Here is a 21,215-nt window from a genome sequence, read left to right as displayed (position 1 = left end):
GTGCTCTGTTCTTTCCTTTTTTCCCCCGCCTCTGGGTGCTGCAGTGCTGACACTGCTCCTTATGGTGATGTTCGTCACCATTCCTTTTCCAATTTTTCTGCTCTTTCGCACACTGTTCCCATACTCCTACAGTTTTGTCTGATGGCTCCGCGTTGTGGTGCGGCAAAGTTCTCCGAAGAAAACTCACCTAGGCTCGCCGGGGTGGGTCTTATGTGACCTCGCTGCCGTAACGTGCGCGGACGATGCCTGGGCGGAGTCGCGTGATGCCGACCCTTCCCCGACGCGCAGGGATTCTGTGGCAAAAAGTTTCCGGATCCAGTCTCACTCCTGGGGATAATTCTACGTGAAGGAATCTGCAGCTAGAATAGTCTCTACCAGATACATTGTTACCAAAGGTAAGTAACTCGTACTTCATAACCATTGGAATAAACTCACAAGATTGAGTGGGACTCGCAATACCATTTTACAGCAGAGGAACCAGCAACAGGTGTTTCTGCTTCTTTGTCCCTTTTGATTTGCCTACATTAAAGTCTGGATATTTTATCAGTATCTGTCTTTTTCCCGCTATTTCTCTTTTATAAATGTTTGAGGTGTATCTATTTTTTATTTCAGTTTTTAGTGTTTTTTTTTTTTTACTCGCCTACAATTTTCGTGCTATAATTGAACGTGGTACTTCACGTTGTAGAATGACCGGGTAATATGCAGATAACACTGGGACAATCAGCGGGGAAAGTAAACAGTCTATTTTGAGAAAATAAAGGCGCAATGAGAATAGCCCGCTTAGCAGGTGTTGCTAGTTCATGGGAAAAATGCCTTTAGGCGCCTCAACACCCCTTGATGTATTCAAATAAGAATGCTTCAAGGACAAACACTACTTAAAACACATTGGTTAGCTACAGTTAGCTTAGCGAGACCAATAAAATAAAATCTAAATCACACCAAAGTTCACATTTTCACGTATATTATATTCTTGAATATCGAAGCATACCGCTCAATGGAATACATCTATTTCAAAATGGATAAAGGCAAGCAGGAGAAAACAAAACCAATTTGAGAGCAAGTCACATAGTATTATAAATGTTTTATGTTTGGAATGTGATTTCAGGTCGAGTGAATACCATCATCGAACAGGTTGTCATTAGCAAAACCGGTAATGCACGACTAACGGATGCCTTCTATATTCAGGATCGATAAAAGATCATATCAGCCAGTGTATTCGTTTTTTTTTAACAGCCACTCCTAGGTTTGATTGATTTGCAATTTTTTTGCCAAGTTGCATTTTAGAAGATAGTTCTTCCTGCCAAGTCCCTATCTTGAAGTCTCTCCAGATAGTAGCATCAATTTACACATTTTCTCCAGAAATTCACGCCTCTGGCGATAGATGCAAAGCCAGCCACGGCTATGCCACATGTCAACACTTGGAAGGACATAACAAGTCTTTAAAGACACCATCTTTGCCTTTAACGTTGGTTCTTGTGTGCACAGATGCTGCGAGCTCCTGATCACTGTGTCCGAAAGCACATTTTACTCTGGATTCAATGCGAGTGATGCTTTCTTCTAACCCTCACTGCATCCACAACTGTCCTCACACAATTTATGTTGAACCGTAAGAGAAAATGGAAAGTGGAATGAGACACGTGAGAAAACAGACACACTGGCTATCAACACTTTGCCTCATCATTCTGCTGGGTTCTGATGTCTTCAGGTCAGAATGAGTATTTTGAAGACAGTACAAGCTACCTTGATAATCTGCCAGGAGTTTTCTGTGTCTAACTTTACCAGTGAAAGGATATACCTTTATCCGACTGTATACACCCATCTAATAGAGACTACTAGTCGCAGTTTCCTTAACGTAGAATTATCCCCAGGCGTGAGACTGGATCCGGAAAACTCTTTTTTTGGCACAGCATCTCTGCGCCCCTGGGGCGGCACCACGGGACTCCGCCCTGACGTCTGGGAGGTCACATAAGCCCCGCCCCGATGACATCAGTTTTCTTCTTTTCTGCGTGCCACACGGATCTGGTTTACTCTGCTAACGCCTGTTTTCATGCCTTCCCTCGTTTTTCTTGGGAAACTGTGTGCAATGCCTACAGGCTTTAAAACTTGCAATCAGTGTGCGCGGCGATGTCGGCGACGGGCCCCCATCCCATCTGCATGTGGTGTTTGGGCGAACACCTCGACTCCATGGACAGTGACGCATGCCAGCAGCTCAAGCCCAAGTCCCGGCGGGAGCGCCGAGTGAAGCTGCTGTCGACCCGCCTGTCTGTCGGCCTCGTCCCCGCGTCTGTCCCCGGAGGGGTCAATGAATCGCCGCTTTAGGCTGCGTCGCCGCCACCGTGGCCCCCTGGATGTCGCTCGCCAGTGGGTAAGTCTACCAGTCTGCCTCCGGGGCCTGGTCCTCGGTTGGCAGGGGGCGCAAGTTCCTTTCGGGATATGCATCCTCGGACGTCGGCCCCCTATCTGCCGTTTCCTGGAAAAGGGGAGCCCAGGGCTCAGATGGAGGCCTACGCTGCAGCTCTGCAGGCCTCCCTCCGCCCGCCCCTCCCCCTGAGACTTCCGCGGCCTCCTCGCCTCGTGCGGGGCCGGCCGTGGAGTAGTCGGCGGATACGTACCCGGGGCCGCACTGTGCGGCTTCGGGAGTGGGTGATGTGGTGTTGCCGGGGTGCGGCCCTTCGGGGTCCCCCTCCTTGACCCACGGCACCCCCGCCTCGCCGCAAAGCTCTACGCGGTTCCCTGGGGCATCACAGGGGGTCGCCGGGACTCTGGGCTCTTCCCCGGTTCCCCCTCGGCCTTCTGGACAGACGGATGCCTTCCTAGAGGCTGAGCAAGCGCCGGTCTGGAGCGAGCGGCTTTCTTCCCCGGGCCGTCTGGCACCGCTGGTTGAGGCCGGGTCGGGGGGGGGGGCGCCTCCCCACACCCCTCTACACTGGCGGTGGGCCCCTTCAGGGTTGTGCCGGCGCCGCTGCTCGACTTCGCCGAGTTCGCCTTGTCCTGCGCGACAAGTGGTTGTGGAGATGAGCCCGACGCCTAGGGGGGGACGCGGTGCCGGTGGTGGAGCCGGTCCCGGTAGAGGACGTTCTAGCGTGTGTCACGGTCCCTCTGGCGCCGTTTCGGCGTCGGTGCATCAACTCTTCACCAGACGTTCCTTCATCTCCGGACGATTGCCACCTTCTGGTCTGTTCCTCGCCGGAGTCCCAGCGCCGAGTTACTTTCTCTCCGGCGCCCTCCGGGGCTTGCTCTCCCCCGTCCCTGCGGCCGCGGGTTCCGAGACCGCGGTTCCGTCCCTTGCGTGGCGCCGCCCCTGCGGCCGTCTCGTCTCCACCGGAGGGCCCTCAGGTTCCTCCCTCTTCGGTGGGGTTTCGGTCCCTTCTGTGTGGGCCTTTCCTTCCACCGGCAGGGTGTGGGGACAGGCGGCTAAGCTTGCAGCCTTCGCCCACAAAAGACTTGCTCTCGCCTTTGCGCGGTCCGTCGGGCGTCGCCTTTGTCCGGGCTATCACCCGGGCTGCCGGAATTTTGCAGATGGGCTTCCCTATTGCACAGGTGCCTCCTGACCATTTGTTGGAGGTCCTCCACCAGGGCTCTGGTGGGGGGGGAGACCTTTCTTCCGTTTGAAGCGTTGCTCCATGATTCCCTTTTGGGGGCCTGGGGACTACCTGCTTCAGGGGACCCGGTGCCTCAGCCATTGCTTCGCCGCCACCGCCCGGCTCCGCATGGGCCTGCTTGCCTTTCTTCCCATCCTTCAGCCCAGGGCCCTGTCCTTCAGACTGCTTTTCCATCTTTGCACTCGGTGTTGTTCCCCCTGTCGCGGGAGGCCCGTTGGCTGGACTCTTGGGGGCGTAATGTTTTTGCCTCTTCGAGCGCCGATCTGCGTGCGCTCAACACGCTCTGTGTTCTGGCTCAGGCTACGGCTGCCCTCTGGGATTCCTCGGAGGCCCTCGTGCCCTGCTTCTCCGCGGATGGAGCAGGGGCTCAATGGTCGCAAGTTGGCGTCGTACATTCTGCATTCCGCTTTGGATGTAGCGGACTATCTTGGCAGTGCTATGGCATGTTTGGTTGCCCTCCAGCGCCACGTCTGGTTGCGAGATGGAGTCTTCCCTGAAAACATCCAGGAACGATTGGTCGATTTACCCTTTGACGGAGTTGTTCTGTTTAACACCCACGTGGATTCTGCGATTCAGCGGCTTCTTGCAGGCCTCCGTCCTCCTCCTCCTCTGTGAGTTCAGTGCTACGTTCGGGTGTGTTTCTTGGGAGACGTTTATCCCATGCTCCGTTGGGGCGCTGTCTTTGTTTCAGTCTGGTTCTGGTTGCAGCCTGCCTTGGTGGCCCTTCTTTGGCCCTTCTGTGCTTGGTTGCTGGTCGGCCCTTCGAACCTGTGGTGGTTTAATTCCTGTTCTTCCCTCGACTACTCGGGGATTACATATGTGTCTGATTTCGGTTGGAGTGGGCCTTTGAGGTCAGATTGTCCTTGCTGTGCCTTCGGCTGCTGGTTCGGCCCTTCACCTTTTTTCGTACGTTTGGCTGCTTTGTAAGCCGCATGCGGTGCAGTCTGCGGGCCTTTTAGTTTTTTCCTTTGCTAAGGGGTTTTACCCCTAAGAGGTTTTTTCCCTGGTACTCTTTGGGGACGTGTCCTATCCCAGGTGGGGTACTTGTTGACTATTGTGTAGTCCCTTTTTTCCGTTGGGTGGCGGTGTCTGCCCTCTCGTGTTCCAAGGTTCCCCGAGGTTACTGTATGTCACCTAGGGCGGCCTTTCTTCTTTTTCTTTCTCTGCCTCGAGATCCGGGACGCCCTTCGATCGTGCCCCAAGTGGGCTCTTAATTGATGGCCCCATCTTACGTGTTGCTGGGACGGTTGGTCTGGCACGTTTTGGCACTGCTGCCTTCCCTCTGCCCTTTTTTTGTTTCGGCTCCGGTGAGCTGATGCCCGGGTTCGTCCTGGGTTGTGCCTCTGGGCCGCTTCTTTTCTGGGTCCTCTTCTTGGTCTCTTTTGACTTAGCTTGCCTTGTGCTCTAAGGGCTATGTGCCCTTCCGTTGGCCTCTACCGTGGTTCTGGCGGTGCACTTTAGTGGTGTGTGTGTGTTCCACCGCAGTGGGACGCGGTGTGTGCTGTCTCCTCCTCTCTTCTTGTCTTTACTGTGAGGCGCCTTCCCGCTCTGCGGTCCCTTCGATGGTCTGGAGGTGGTGTTCTCTGTTGCTGGCTCCTGCCGTTGGCTTCTTGCGGAGTCTTCTTCGCTCCTCCGGGATTCGGCAGACCCTGCCCTGTGGGGGCATTCTATCCTCCCTTGCCTCTTGCTGCATCCCCTGTTGGGGCTTTGTGTTCCTTTGGGCTGAGGAGGCTCCCCTCGCAGTCCCTCCTCCCCTCTGGGTATGGCTAGGGTATCTATTCTACGTTAAGGAATCTGCGGCTAGTAGTCTTTATCAGACGTACCAATCACTTACCTTCGGTAATGGTGTATCTGGTAGAGACGATTCTAGCCGCAGATTCCTTCACGACCCTCCCTTCATCCCCGTTCTGCGAGGGCCTGCCGGACTGCAGCACACATTGTGCCACCCACTGCAGTGATACAACAAAACCAACTGAGGCCTACCATTGTAGCCTGGCAAAGCAGTTTTTAAACTGATGATTCGACTTGTCAAATTAAACCCTGTTGACAGGCCTTAAACCTTCCTTTTAACAACTTAATACGTTACCTCTAAGGTAGGCCTTGGTTGCCTATAAAGGCAGGGTATATGATATTTAAACGTTGCCCTTGGAAAGCTTTAATGTTAAACATTTCATTACAGTGACTTGCCCCTCAAGGTTGTTTTCACTATACCAGGGTTGGCCGTTCCATAGGAAAACATTGGGATGCAATACTAACCACTAATACTATATTTTTGGAATGGAACTAGCTAGAAAAATATTCAAACAATCATTTTAATAGTTATTAAAAATCAGATTCCATGATGAAGTGGATTTTTTCTTGATATTACGGCAAAGTAACTTTTAGAAAGTTACCTTTGCCTTACCTGAATTCCTGGACTCTAAATCTGCATATTTGCCCTCCAGCTTCTGCCAATCAGTAGTTAGCATTTCAGTAAACGTGAATAAGGTGTGAACTTGCACTGAGGACAGGAACAAAAGGAGGTGGTGTTGTGCTGCTGACAGGATGGCCTGTTGTCTGTGCCTAAGGGCTTCATTAACTTGAATTAGTCCCACCCTGTCATAATCCAATAGCAGTAGATAACACCCAGGCCTCCACCCTACTTTTGTACCCAAAAGTCTCTAGCACACTAGTCCTTTTGTTAATATCAAACCTGCTTGAGTGTTTAAGACCTGCTGACAGTTCTACTGGGGGTTTTCATATGATATTTGGGGCTCACTTCAAAGGATGTAAACAAAATGCCAAAACAATGTTTGTGTATTCACAGTATGGTTGCTGAAAGCTGAGTGTTGGTTTACCAGACTTCTGTCTCTTAGTTTGTTGGGGGTACAGGGACTATCTAAAACTGGATGTTAGTGTTAGATGTGAGAGGACACAAGGATTACCATAGTACCGTCCCTGCACACACTTCAAGCCCTCAGAGACCAATTTTAGTGTGCTCGAAGACTTCTGCCATCTTGGAAATGCCCAAAGTGGGTAGGGATAGCCATGGGAAACTTACACCGACGTGCACCAGGCATAAATGTGGCATCTCCAAGCATCCTCTTGAGAACACTCCTGGACCTTTGATATGGAGAAGACTGAACCTGCTGTCTGAAACCTGAGAAGAGTCTAGAACAGTGCTTCCCAAACTTTTTAGAACCATGTCCCATTGTTTATTACGACAAACCTTTGAAAAGCACCTAGCTTAACAGACATGAGGTGGGAACGATTTTGTAATGTAATAGTAGACACACTCAAAATGCTGTAAATACCAAAAAAGACATACTCTTTACAATTTGTTACGTCCACTGTAACAGCAGTTGTTTATAAATGTCACGACCTTAACCATGTTATTTCAGAATATCTTTATCTGACTGTGGCCAAGATATTGTTTTGCCCATAAAAGTGGCAGATGGTGGACTGCACTGGAGCTGGAACACTTTTCAGACTGGAGTGCTGGAGTGTGTGGCATGTGTTCACTAAAGTCACATGGGTTCATAAAAAGCTTGGTGTTGATACCAGTGCTTTTAGCAAATGTGAAAACTCCCTTCTGCAGCCGAATACAGGGCAAGGCCGCATTTTTGTGTTCAAACAAGACCCAGTGGTACATTTTGCGATCCAAGTACATATATATTTATATTGCCATTTTTTATCATGTGAACACTGCCCAAGGGCATTGGAGCACTTTACATGACCACAAGATTACACTACATGAGGTCAGGTTCATTTTATTTTAAGCAAACACACAGAGATGACGGAGGGAGCACTGAAACTGTGCAGAAACTCACCCCCGGCACATATCTGAGTTGAATCCATCATCGTTCTTTAGCTCACTTTGCCACCCCAATTCAGACCCAGCTATATGCAAATCATTCTTTACCCTGTGCCTCATGGGAACAGTCCTGCCCGAACTGTCAAGCCAGGTCTTCCCTGGACCGAAAACAAGCATCTTGGGATCAGTTTCGGGGTAACTAGTTTAATAGTTGCATTGTAGCCTCCTTGACATTCTTGAGCTTAAAGGAAGTATTCTGGGATGAGCTGAAATACCATTGTTTAAATACAAAATCAAGGAGGCTCCATCAAAGTCGGAAATTAAACTAATTTATCTCTAATCCTTCTTTGAGTTTAAGAACCCTTATTAATGGTTATTAAACTCTATTGTCTGCAGTTATTAAGATTGGGTATTACTTGCTAGAGAGTCTGATTATAAACTATTAGTACAAATCAACTGAGGACAAATTCCTTGATTGTTTTTATTGTTAATTGTTTTATAATTCTTTCATAGGGTTTTCCTTAAAACCCCAATTTTTCTTTACCTGTCGAAAAACTAATAGATCTAGTGCATTTCAAAAATGTTCACAACCCACAAAATGCAACTGTATCTGAAAATATCATTTTTAGTAGGGTTAGAAAAATATTTCTCATTTAAAACAAATAATAGCAATATGATTGTGTAAATATTCTAACCCTTTGGTTGATTTTTTTAAATTATTTAAGTAAAAGGTGTCCTTTACAACTGTAAATGTATCAAAGATCTAAATTATAGGTGTTATCTATACTACCAAACACTGTTCTTGAAAGTCAGAGGATATGAAAAGGATTTAAAAAATATGTATTCCTAAATAAACATTTTAAAGTCCTCTCCAGAATAGTTTCTGTTGGTATAGATTATACCTCTTACTTAAAGTTCTCATAAGTTATATATTTTCCCTTAATACTTTTTCCTTTTAATAGAAATAAGGATGTCCCATTTAATCATCGAGATTTTTGGCATGCTACCTACACGTTATTCAGCGTCTCTGGAAAAACAGATAATGAAGACAAAATGAGTGATAATGCCAGTGGCAGTTCAGGCAGTGACCAGACACCCTCAAGCACCATGGTGTCGTTTTTAAAGCCAGTGCTCAAGCAGATCATAATGGCTGGAAAGTCCATGCAGCTACTCAAGAACTTGAAAAGCAAAAATGACTCTCTACAGCAGTCCGCATCGAGAGGTAAATGTTTTATCAACTGTATATTTCAGCATTATGTTGTTATTGTTCTTTTTGTTCTGTTGAATTATAAATGTTTTATTTTGAAGATAATATAATAATTTTCGTCTACCGTCCAGGTTGTTCTGTTCTTTTTCCTTGTTGTACTCAGTGATGATTTGTCAATATCCTTTTGGAAGCCACTACTGTGAGCAGTATTTATATAGTATCGTATTCCATTGGAGGTGAAAGTACTAGTCATCGTACATCTGTAGCATTGGCATGGACCGGGATTGAATAAACAATGTTGAGGATTATAATAGCCATTCAGGAAATGTTGAAGAGATTCACTCTAAAAATAAATATTTCTTTAGCCAACAATGTCGTACATTCTTTATTCCAGTTCTTCGCAACAAGGACTGAGATATGCCATTCCTCTTTGCAGCTTAGATAGCTCTGTGGTAAAAGATTTGCTCCAAGGCTCCTAAAATGATTGAAGGGGGTATAAACAACAACCATGCTGTGGATGAATTTATAGGCCAAGCAACATAGTTTAAAGCAATTGTCTCTTTTATGGACATCCTTCATACAGCCCTTCTCCCATATGATGTATAATAAGGCAAACATCTGCAACGTTTTGGGTCTGCTGCAGTCTGTATAGAATCTTTGCTGGGATTCCTGTATATAAAGCATCAGAGTAATCAATCTTAAAATTAATGGTTTCTCCAGCCTCCAATGGTATGAAGTTTACCAGGTTAAATGAAGCAGTTCTTGTGGCATTTCCGTCAGACCCTGGATTCTAACGTTAATGACAAGATCAGTAAAGACTTCTGAAGTATGTTTCCATCTTGCTAGGAAAACTCTAGTGATGCTTAACGGTTCCCCATTATGCCATCTGCATTTTCTGCCTCATTTTCCTCATAAACTGTGATATGTTCGCCTGAACACCTGTACAATGCAAACCCCATAATTTAAACCATCGAAATGTGACATTTACCAAACTGTTGCTACATATACAGCAGCTTTTTCGAGGCTACATTGTTTGAAATGTTACCTTCTTAAAAATGTGATCATCTATGTTTAGACAAGGCAGTATACATCATACCACATTGTAGCCCAATGAGAAATAACTTACAGTCACATAGGGAGACATTATAGAGAACATAAAAAGATCCTTTACGGCTCTAGGGCCTTTCATATCACGTTGTACATTGTACACACAGTCCTCCACAGTATCATTTCATTTTGAAAGCCTAACTTAGACCACTAGAGCAGTGTGCTTTACTCATTTGTAATTCGGGGGGTGGGGAGTGGGGGGGGGGGGTTTGTTTGACTTCCCTTAAAATACTACAAAGCATACGTAGGATTACAAGTAGCATTTCCTTTTGCTTTGCAGTATTGTTATTGATTGTCATGGACAGTAGAATAGAATAGCAAAAATATCCAGAGCATTTAGCAGATTTAGACTAATGAATGTTGAAAGAAGTGCTTGTTCAATATGATCAGCCCATTAAGTAATTCCTAGCACCCTGGCCTACTTCACTATTGTAGTGTTTTCTGAAGATATGGCTAGATTTTAGATTACAAAACACACCATTCTCATCCAAGTAATCTTATATGTTTCAGCTCTAGTTTAATTACTTTGTTGAGCATCGGGTAACATCTTAACAGCTAATTGATAACTCAGTGCCAAGTAAGGGAAATAAAGTAAACAAACCTACGTAAAAAAAATAAAAACAAGCACAGCTGATCATATATTTAAAACACTAAATTGCTTCTGCAACCAGCTTATTTTTAAACCAGGAGTAGAAAAAAACAGATTGTGTATTAGATCCTCATTTGTTTGGTTTTCCTCAATAGATAGCAGTGGTATACACATCAAAAACATTCTGTCATCTAAATACCACTTTTGATAGTGTATCACAGAATCAGAATCAAGCTGACCTATAAAGGAAATGGAATGGCATTGTGTAAGTAGAATTTGATACTCCATGAAAGATCAGAGGAGCCCCATGTGTGTCTGAAAAACCTATCGTAGTTAGTCACTGTACAGGGCACTCACTTTTACTGAGCATGTAATTTATTTACCAGTTATGCAAATATAGCATTGACTTATAGAGTTTTGATACTTTGTCTTCTAAATTCACAAGAACGTTCACAACCCACCATAAATTTGTCTCCTGAACACTTGATTCAGAATGTCAATTTGTGGGAATGAATGAGGATTGGAGAGCCCAAGGTGAGAGTTCATTATTATATTATTGCATCAAGCCAATATAAGTGTCATGGTTAAGATAGTATGCTATTCCATATGTTAGTACTGTACTATTCAAGTTCTGTAGCCTCAGAAATAGTTTATTTTGTCTGAATGACAAGATGTCCACTACAACAACTGACACATATGCTTTACAAGTGCTTTAGAATAATTAAATAAATAATGGAAATCCAAGAGGTTTTATTGTAGTCAATGTGATGAGTATTAGTTGGTTCTTATTCTGTCTTGATAAATCTGATAGATACTTCCTTCTGCAGATTCCTCACCTTTTAAATACCTTAAATGACACCAGGAAGCCTTCAAAGATATGAAGATATGTTGCCGTTCCCCTTCAGGAACGTTCCCTGACAGAGAACAGTTTCCTTAAAGATCATCCCAAAACAAACAAAATATGCCATAGGAGAGAGCAATCCCATTCTTTCTCGAGCAAACTGTCCTTTCTTTGGGACATAACACTTCCCATATTGAAAAGGATTAAACCAGAATTTCCGACTCCATAAGCCACACCTGTGCAGATCAAAGCCTGCCAGCTAGTCATGCGGTTTATTTTCATCATACATTTTTCCAGCTCTGCTCTGTTTGATGGTAGTGGGGATATTGGGGAGTACCGAGATGACAAAGTGATCAGTCCAGGTGAACTCTTCGTGTGGGTGTATTTTACTCTGTTGCTGGCTGAGAAGATTGCGGTGTGGGTGGGCTCGGTGACTATCTGCTTTAGTCTGAAGTTAATATAGTCTACAAAAAGTTCTGTTGGGTGAGATCAATTGGTTTTGAATCGAAACAATTAAAATGAAAAGACATTTCTTTTCTGTACCCCAACCGTAGTACCAAACACCACAAAGATACTTCAAATTATATAAGTATTTCACTTATATATTTCATTTGGTGAAAATCCAGAAAAGGATTCGGTTGGGCGCCCATAGAAGCCAATGCAGATTATCCAAATGTAACGATTTCCAGGCAACCACGATGGTAAAAATCCGAAAGAGAGTCGGTATGCACCTCACTGGGGAACTAATTGTTGTAACTCAAAGGGAGGGGTGAAGACATATAATTCAGGCTTACAGGATAGCGGTGTTCAGAGTTCCTTTAGGTTAATGCGTGCCTGATGTTACACTCAATGCAACCCAAAGCCGTCAAGAACTCCATGCTTTCAGGGAGGTCAGCCGTGTTGGTGTCTTTGGTGTTCTTAAGGTGAAAGTTGAGGTCTAGGAATTTGTACAGGTTTGAGTTGATAGCGAAAGGGGCGATGAAGTCGGAGATTGCGTTGCAGAAGGCAGAACTTTTCCTGGAGGTCTGTAGGTAACTGTGCCTCTGATGGTGGTTTTGCGGTTTGTATGGAGTAGGAAGTGAAGGTGCTCCATGAAGGGGGTGGAGTCCTCTTGGTGGTTGGGCATTGGAGGCTCTCTTTGTAGATTATGGTGATGCCTCTGCTCTTTCTGTTGAATTGGTCTAGGTGCGCAATCTTGTATCCGTCGGGGGTAGCTGTGGCAATGTCCAGAGTAGATGAGGGGTTCAGCCAGGTTTCTTTTATGGAGACAGCATCCGGGGCGTGAGATGTGAAGGTATCCCACAGGCCCGGACTGGCCGTTGCGGGCACCGGGCAATCCCCCGGTGCCCTGCAAGGGTGGGGGCCGGTTTTGGGCCCCCGGGGGCCGTTTTTGTTACAGGGCCGTTTTGCAGTGTTGCTGCAAAAACGGCCCTGTAACAAAATCCGCCGAAAACCGGCCCTGGCAAGGAGCGCGGTCGCACCCCCAAACCCCCCCGGGTGGTGGGGGGCCGGCCGAGCACTTTGCCAGGGCCGGTTTTGGTTCCCAGTCCGGCCCTGGTGTCCCAGATTTCCGTGGCGTGTGTTCTGAGTGAGCATGCGTTGATTAATATGCAATTTGATCTTTCCAGAGGTGTTGGCATCTGCCCTGTTGGTGGGTGTGTGTGACACAGTGTGGCTGTTTGGAGAGGCGTGGAGTGGTCTCCTCGGTGGTGCAGGTGAAGCAGGATTTCCGGCAGGAGAAAGGGCCTTAGGTGGTCCTGGGGGAGGCATGGTGCAGTTTTTGTTTTCCTGGTGTCCGGGGTTCGGGGCTCAAAGTTGTTTTGAGGTTCAGTGGAGTCTGTCCATGGGAGTTTGTCTTGCTTTTCTCTCCAGAGCACCTGGGCAAGACTTCAAAATACCAAGAATCAATGTGAACACTCTTCAAAATAGAGCTCTACACAGCAAAATACCAAAATACAACGTGGACAAAGCTCAACACTCCTTTGCAAAGTAAAGGAGCATATTTATTGCAGCAAGTTCAAATGTATCAAAAGGCAATAATACACAAGAATATATGTAAAGGAAAGTAACTGTATGTACACAAGAGTAAATAATTAGAACTTGAAGTACTTCACTGGCTGTCTGTTTAGCATCATCTTGCCAGCACGAGAGGGGGAACCTGTTGACAGTCCCAGTCAGGAGGTCTCAACCGGGCACAAGAGCCCTGGGCAGCGCGTCCACTCCCAAGAGAGTTCCTGTCAAAGCGCTAAGAGGTCTCCGCCTTTATACTCTTTACTAACACAGAGAGAGATTTCTAGAAGTTCCCCCTCCCTTCATCTGTGCTGTAGATGCTGGCTACACTCTCTGCGTCGAGTTCACTCACCGGAACTGGCCAGGCTCCGATGAGAGCTGAGGCAGAATTCTTCACTTTCTCATCCTTGGACACTGCATGCATCCCACACTGTCAGTTATAACAGCTTCTCTCTCTCTCTCTCTCTCTCTCTCTCTCTCTCTCACTCTCTCTCACTCTCTCTCACTCTCTCTCACTCTCTCTCACTCTCTCTCACTCTCTCTCACTCTCTCTCACTCTCTCTCACTCTCTCTCACTCTCTCCACGATCTCACAAAGTATAATTGCCTATAGCATTACAGGGGTTGGGGTCCTGGCGCTGGGTGTGGCCCAGGTACATGCCAGCATCCACTGCGTGGTCGTGTTGCGGTCTCCATGCTGTGGGGTCATGGGGGCTAGAGGGAGGGGGTGGCAGGGTCTTCTCAAGGTAGGTACCCGACATGGGGAGAGGGGGCAAGAGGCAAAGGGGCTGGAGACAACTTAACTGTGTGGAGGGTCAAGGCCTGCTGGGGGCATTGGGGAGTGAAGCAGGTAGGCTAACTTCTGAGGGGAGCAGGCGCAGGAGAGACAAAGTGACAGATGCTGGGTGCATGCACAGCGAAAGGAGAGAGCGATGCAGTGAAGAAGCAGGACGGACTTACCTGAAAACAGCGACGAAAGAGGGGTGGCCCAGCCCAGCCTCCTCCAGGCTCTGACGGGCATGGATGGGCCCACCTGCCTACTCTCGTCCCCCGATGGAGGAGAATGCGCCTGGTAAGGAAGCCCTGGCGATTGGAAAAATGCAGCAACAGGTCCTCTCAGAGTAGCAGAGCCTGCTGGGATTTGTGGTCTGGTGGGAGAGGGGCCAGTAGTTATTTACAAATTTCATCAACACTGATTTAGAGCAGAGAGTGAGGCCCAGGTCCTGAACAATGACACGGACCCCTCATTATAGGGTTTAACAGGCAGAAACATGTATATCTTCTCTAGTGGATAGAATTATTCTCTACTTTCTTCTAACACTGCCACTAGAGTGCCCAGTAAACTTAATTATTCCATTCAGTAGGTTGTTTTAAACACTACACTGTCAAACCCCTCTTCAAATAACCTTCGCACTTCAGGAGACCAGATGAATGGCATAGCAATATTTTCACCAGTCATTTCTCCAAGCTCCCCAGAATAACTATTTGGTTGAAGCTTGCACCTAAATCCATTAGATTGGTGCCGGGAGGGGCCCGATGATGACGCATATCACCTTACTGGGTGGGGAGGCTTCTGTCCTTAAACCAAAATAGTGTATATCCTAGGATACTTCCCTCTTTTTGTGTTTTTCCTTACACATTAGAGACAGACAGTTCTGATGTGTTTTGCTTTTTATTGTGAACCAAGTAAGTTTAGGCAATACCTTTAACATAATCCTTGCTCACCGTAGCAATCACATCCTTGGTAGTAGATGCACTACCATTTTACACAATCAGGATAATGGAAGCAAACTTGCCTGTCCTTGTTAGCCTATATTTTCAAGCATGCTGTTTTAAATGATTTATAACAAATCCTATATTTATAACCTTCTGTTAAGTCTTGCTTTTCTGCCCAGTTGGAAACAGGATACACTGAAAACCATGCGGCATGGGTTACATTTAAAACTCTTTGCAATCAATTAACAATGTGAGACACAAAACACAATTTCAGAGATTACTATTATAAGGACTCCAAAGAAGAAATGCGAAACCATTCAAGAGTGGAACAGCGAAATAGCTTATCAGAGTTGAGGAGACAAATAAAAAACCGCTGATAACCTCAAGTTACAAAACTAGTTTCTTTTGCGCACCCAACAAAAATAGTCTTTTCGGGCTGTAAGGTTGAACATTTCTGGGCGTGGCCAAGCCAGCCAAGATGGTGGACGCACCTCCTTAGTGCTCCGTGCCGCTGCATTTGAATTTGAATTTAAAAACATTTATACAGCGCTCGTTTACCCAGCGGTTTCATGGCGCTAGTGTTGAAGCAGTGGACGGCAGCAGCTAAGAAAGGGTTTAAGTCAAATAGGCTTGCATAAAAAGGAAGGTTTTGAGGTCCTTTCGAAACTGGAGGTAAGAAGGTGAGGTGCGCAGGGTAGCCGGAAGGGAGTTCCAAAAGGCTGGGCCCAGTAAATAATGCTGAAACGATGCCTACAGCCGATGGTTTCTCTACCCATGAAGCCCTGCCGACAATAAGAACCTGCTGACTCCTGGCGGACCCTCGGTGGGTACTCAATGGCATGATATCGCAGTGCAACGACTCCGGACCCGGGCGCCCACGCCTGCTGACGAAATGGCGCTGTCCCCTGCCGGCCCCTGACACAGCTATAATGGCCCTTTGAACAGGGAAGCGGGACCCCATCGACGAAAAGGCACTGCTGATGCATAGTGGACACTCGGATCGGGCTTGAATGACACTGCGTGAGCGCCAGAGCCGCAAAACAGCACCTAACCGGGAGCCGGAGTCCTCACGTAAGATGGCGGCGCCCAGTCTCGATCCCCACATCTGAAGCACTGATTGTCTGCGCGGACTGGATCCTGCATCGGCAACACCCAGGAGAGTCATCGGACCACGCCACGACTGTCCCGCGACGGAGGACGACGCTACGAGAGGTGGACTGCCCCCGGCCCGCGATCACCAATCCAAGATGACGGCGCCCACCAGCCTCGGGGTCTGTCGGTAACCCCTACCGTGGCCTGCACCCCTGCCTACTCGGAGTGTCCTCTGAGCGCCCGGGAGACCTTTAGACTTGACATCATCTGCCAGCGAGACCCAGAGCCGGAATCCACCCCCTGCTGCAGTTCCGCCCGAGACGGCGCAGGTTTGGCGGGTAAGCTTGTGCGGCGTGAGTGCCGGTGCGACCACTCCCACTAGCTGACACCTGCAAGTTGTGCCCAGAACGTGTGGCTGGGACACCAGCTTCCAGAGCGGCGCCCCCCATTCCACCAGTCCCAGACCCACCTCACCGGCGGCTGCATTCTGTGGAGGGACTCCATCTGCCACCGTGACCCAGAGCCGGAATCCACCTCCTGCTGCAGTTCTGCCCGGGACGGCTCATGTTTGGCGGGTGAGCTTGTGCGGCGTAGGTGCCGGTGCGACCCCCCCCCCGCTAGCTGACACCTGCAAGTTGTGCCCAGACCGTGTGGCAGAGACAGGCACTTACTCTGTGGCGCCCCCATTCCACCAGACCCACCTCACCGGCGGCTGCATTCTGTGGAGGGACACTCATCTAGGAGGGACAGTAATAACCGCAAGGAACCCCCAACTCAGGGACCCTGGCTTTCGCTGCCCCCCCTACATCTGGTCACCAGCTGCGACACGAGCCCATAATCGCACTTGTCTGCGGAGGAGCACGGGGCATTCTGCGACGGGAGACCTGTGAGGGAACTGGATAGGGCAGCACAGACTGCATTTCCAAGCGGCGGGACGGGTGAGTCCCTGACATCTGTACTCATTCACAAGAGCTGTGGTAGCAGGCGGGCGGAGACTGCACCCCCCCTCGAACCATGGGGCGACGACTCACCTCCACGGTCTCGGCCCCGAAACCTAGGGGATCGCCCTCGCCGACCCCTTCAGGAACAACCCCATTGGAGAACTCCACGCAATCGCAGGCCATGTCGGTCAAACTGGACAAAGTCCTGGCGGCAATAGAACTGTCCCGAGTAACTATGGAGAATAAGTTTGGGGAACTTGCCACAGACATCAACCTACTCCGGGATGATCATAGGAAGCTCGCGGACCGGGTCACACAAGGGGAGCGGACGCTGCGGGAGTTGGAACCACAGGCGCAGACGCAGCAGGAGGCTGTCAAGGAGCTGCAGGTTAGAGTGCAGGTCCTGGAGTGCAAGACAGATGATTTGGAGGGTCGCTCCAGACGTAGCAATATACGTATCCTTATTCTACCGGAGGGAGTGGAAGGGTTGGACCCCGTACAGTACATAGAGACATGGATCAGTACATTTACTCGTGCGCAAGATCTCTCACCCTTCTTCTCCAGTGAATGGGCGCATAGGGTCCTGACCCGAAGACCTCGCTCGGGTGCCCCCCCCCCCCGACCATTCCTCCTGAATTTGCTTCACTATCGTGACAGGGATACAATAGTACGTGCAGCCAGACACGCCAAGACGCTCAAAGTGGAGGATAAACAGGTGATGCTATTCCCGGACTACTCGCAAGCGGTACAACGAGAACGGGCCACGTTCCTAGCAGTGAAACGCACCCTCCGCACCCATAACATTCAATATGCATTGCTGTTCCCGGCTCGCCTGAAGATCATCTACAAAGAGTCTACACACTTCTTCGATACTTCGGCGGAAGCAGGAGACTGGGTGGAACGACACATCGGAGATCTCACTGCTGCACCAGCTTCACAGAACCACCAATCCCGTAGAGGGCGACGACGGAAACATTAACGAGTGGCCCTGAAACAACTCCACCGGCCCTCGGTTCCCACCACTAGAAACTCCCCGGGTCTGGAATAGATAATCGCGGAACGTAGGAGGGCTCTGCGGGCGGCATCGGAGGCCAGACACATGGGCGAGGGCTCGAACGAAGATAGAGGCCCACACATCTTCTCATCTGAGGAAGAACTCAGCGAGACACATACCTCCCGCGAGGGCTCCTTGACGCCACCCCTGGTGACCCCGCAAACGGCGGACACTCTGATATGATGGATTGCGACTGAACGATTGGCTCCGAACAAAACGCCTCAGGTTGGCAGAGCTTCTGCAGTACCACTGGTCAGTCATGAACTGCGACCGCGGCGACAGGCATCATCCTCCCCCCCCCTTTTATCTTTTGCAGCTTGATATGGGCAGCGACGGCACCGACCGCTGGTGGTGATACGCTAACACCCCCCACTGTAACGAACTAGAGACACTGCAAGATGCACAGTTTGGACGTATTGTCTTGTACAATAGGCCCTGTTAGTTGGGACGGTTTCCCGAACACAGTTACAATGTTTCCCTTGTTACCCTACTTTCCTATGTTCCTCGGGGGGACACTGACGAGGATGAAACGAACGATGGGGCAGGTGAAGACACGGATGGGAAGAACAGAGACGATAACTAACGACACTCATGACAGCGAGGGTTCCTAACACTGACTTTACTCTGCTTACACTGAATGTACGGGGTATGCACACGGCAAGTAAGCGATACGCAGTATACGCCTACATAAAAAGACAACAGGCACACATAGCTCTCCTACAGGAGACCCACCTGACAGCGGCGGAGGTTGCGCGTCTTCAAAGAAAGTGGAGGGGTACTTTATGCGCCACAGGGTACTCAGCGTTCGCTAGAGGAGCGCTAGTATGGATTAGGCCAGGCACCCCCTTTCAGGAGCAAGTGCGTTACGCAGACAAAGAAGGCCGATTTGCGATGATAGGGGGTCTGCTGGATGGACAATCAGTGCTGATAGGTAGCATATACGCCCCGAATGTAGAGCAAGCCACCTTCTGGGACCGTCTCACGGGAACACTATCCCAACACACACTTCTCCCCTGGATCCTAGGCGGGGACTACAACTGCATCATGGACACTAGTCTAGATAGGTCCCGCCCCCCGCCGGCACATTCACCTATCTATAAACAGACAGACCTCTTTAAAAGATGGGTGGAACACTAGTCACTTGTAGATGTGTGGAGGGCGCGCCATGCTGACACCAGGCTTTACTCCTTCCGTTTGATTCCTCATGACTTATGCGTCCGTCTGGACCGCTTCTTATGCTCCACGACCATACTCCCCAAAGTACGGCATACAGATTATCTGGGTAGGGTCTTTTCGGACCATGACGCACATATCCTGACCATTACATGGAAACCGCCTCACCCCCCTATGCCCACATGGAAACTGCCACGTGAGTGCCTCACGGATCCGGTGTTCAAACAAGAACATGGAGACCATATTCGTGATCACTTTACATTGAACAGGGGAACAGCTTCCTCGAGATCACTGGAATGGGATGCGCGTAAGGTAGTAGCGAGGGGGCACTGCATACAGATGGTAGTGGGAGTGCGCAAAACACTTGAGGGAGCGCTACACACTGCAGAACAGACCCTAGCAGCTCTCACCAAAAAAGGGGACACGGGGGAGGCCACCATTGAGCAACTGGCCGAGGCAAAAACGGCCTATGCTACGACCCTGAGGGACCTCCGTAAGTATAACTTCCGGTTATATGCCGCCAAGATGCACCGTGAGGGCAACAGAGGAGGAACACTCTTGGCGTGGCTGGCTAAACAAGACCTGGAAATGAAACCGATTACCGAAATTAGGGATCAGGCGGGTAGACTCAGATAGTCGCAAGCTGACATACTGACAGTTTTTCACACCTATTACGCCTCGGTTTATCGCTCATCGTGCCAGGAAGTTCCACACGCGGTTGACGCATTCATACACCCACTGACACTCCCGCAGATCCCATCGGCGGACCACAAACAGCTAGATAACAAGGTGACGGCCGCGGAGGTCAAGCAAGCGATTAGAGAGTTGGCCCGTAACAAGGCCCCGGGTGTGGACAGCTTTCCTCTTGAATATTATAACGCATTCTCGGTCCAATTGGTTCCACATATGGTTACCATGTACAATGAGTCCCTTGACAGAGGTGATTTGCCAGGATCCTTGAGGGAATCGGTGATAGTTACATTCCTGAAGCCACATAGAGACCCCACTGCCCCCTCTTCTTACAGGCCCATTACACTGCTTAATGCGGACTGCAAAGTATTGGGCAAAATACTGGCTGACAGAGTGGCTCCAATATTGCCCCCGCTGGTCCATCCGGATCAGTGCGGTTTTGTGCCGCGGCGCAACACGTCGCAGAACATATGCCGATTATTCCATATACAGGACACCGCGGGAGGCCGGTTCCCCAATGCTAGAACAAAAACCTGATGCACACCAAAAATACAGTATAGAGAGAGATGTCTCAATGGACATAAATCAGTACAAGTAACAGTGATCGAAGTAAAGGGAAAACGATGGTAGTACGATTCCTCTTTTATTGCATGGATGGCCAGCCGACACGTGTTTCGTCGTCAAGCGGTAACAGTGCTTGCACGACTCATCAGGGCTGGGGAGGATACAAAGTACATAATGGAATATAATGTCCACACGACATTTTGCGTAAACATGTTTCATAATTGTTCTAGTGTCTAGTATTCTAGTGCGCGTGTGAGTGCAGGTGGAAGTCGTGAAAATAATTAATTAAAGACTACATGGTGGAAGCACACAGAGCCAGACATGGTGATGGTGAGAAAAACTGTATATTGGTCACAGGAGGTGTCTAGATGGTGGTGCGTGAAGGAGTGCGGATAATGTGGAAACCGTTCGCCACGTATGTGTGGTGGTCAATATAACTGGGGGATGAAAGTGAGAATGTGTATCCCGTGACTAGATTGAGGGTGGTAGTGCAAAAAATAGTAGTTCAAGGAAACAAATATTAGGAAAATGACCTCTACTTATGGTGAGTAAATGCCAAAAGTAGAACGCAGGTAAACTAGAGAATGAATATAGTGAGTATATTAATTGTCTACTAAGGAGGTGGGGGGGGTTTATTATTAGCGCTTCCTACCTGTAGCGCGAAGGTAATGGACCACAGGTCTGTAGCGTAACCAAGGAGAGGGAAACAAAAGGGCAAGAAAACGTATCATGACCAATGTGACCATAGCGTAGAGCACTGTACACAAATCATAGGTGGCATGAGCGAATACTGATACTGGCAAATGAATCAGGTGGACACAAAGAAATGGGACTCAC

At 48.5% G+C, this 21,215-nt stretch overlaps 1 protein-coding gene across 1 annotated transcript in view; it reads left to right on the top strand.

Annotated features, from left to right (window-relative positions):
- TUBGCP5 (tubulin gamma complex component 5) overlaps window positions 1-21,215 on the top strand; it is a 463,823-nt gene that overhangs the window by 224,167 nt on the left and 218,441 nt on the right. Inside the window, exon 13 of the mRNA XM_078658229.1 lies at window positions 8,358-8,617. Within this exon, the coding sequence (XP_078514355.1) occupies window positions 8,358-8,617 (260 nt within the window). The remainder of the gene's footprint in view (window positions 1-8,357; window positions 8,618-21,215) is intronic.

This window comes from Lissotriton helveticus, chromosome 8, assembly GCF_964261635.1.
Source record: "Lissotriton helveticus chromosome 8, aLisHel1.1, whole genome shotgun sequence".
Lineage (NCBI taxonomy): Eukaryota > Metazoa > Chordata > Amphibia > Caudata > Salamandridae > Lissotriton > Lissotriton helveticus.
Note: the sequence above shows the minus strand (reverse complement) of the source record. Positions and strands in the feature narration are given on the sequence as shown.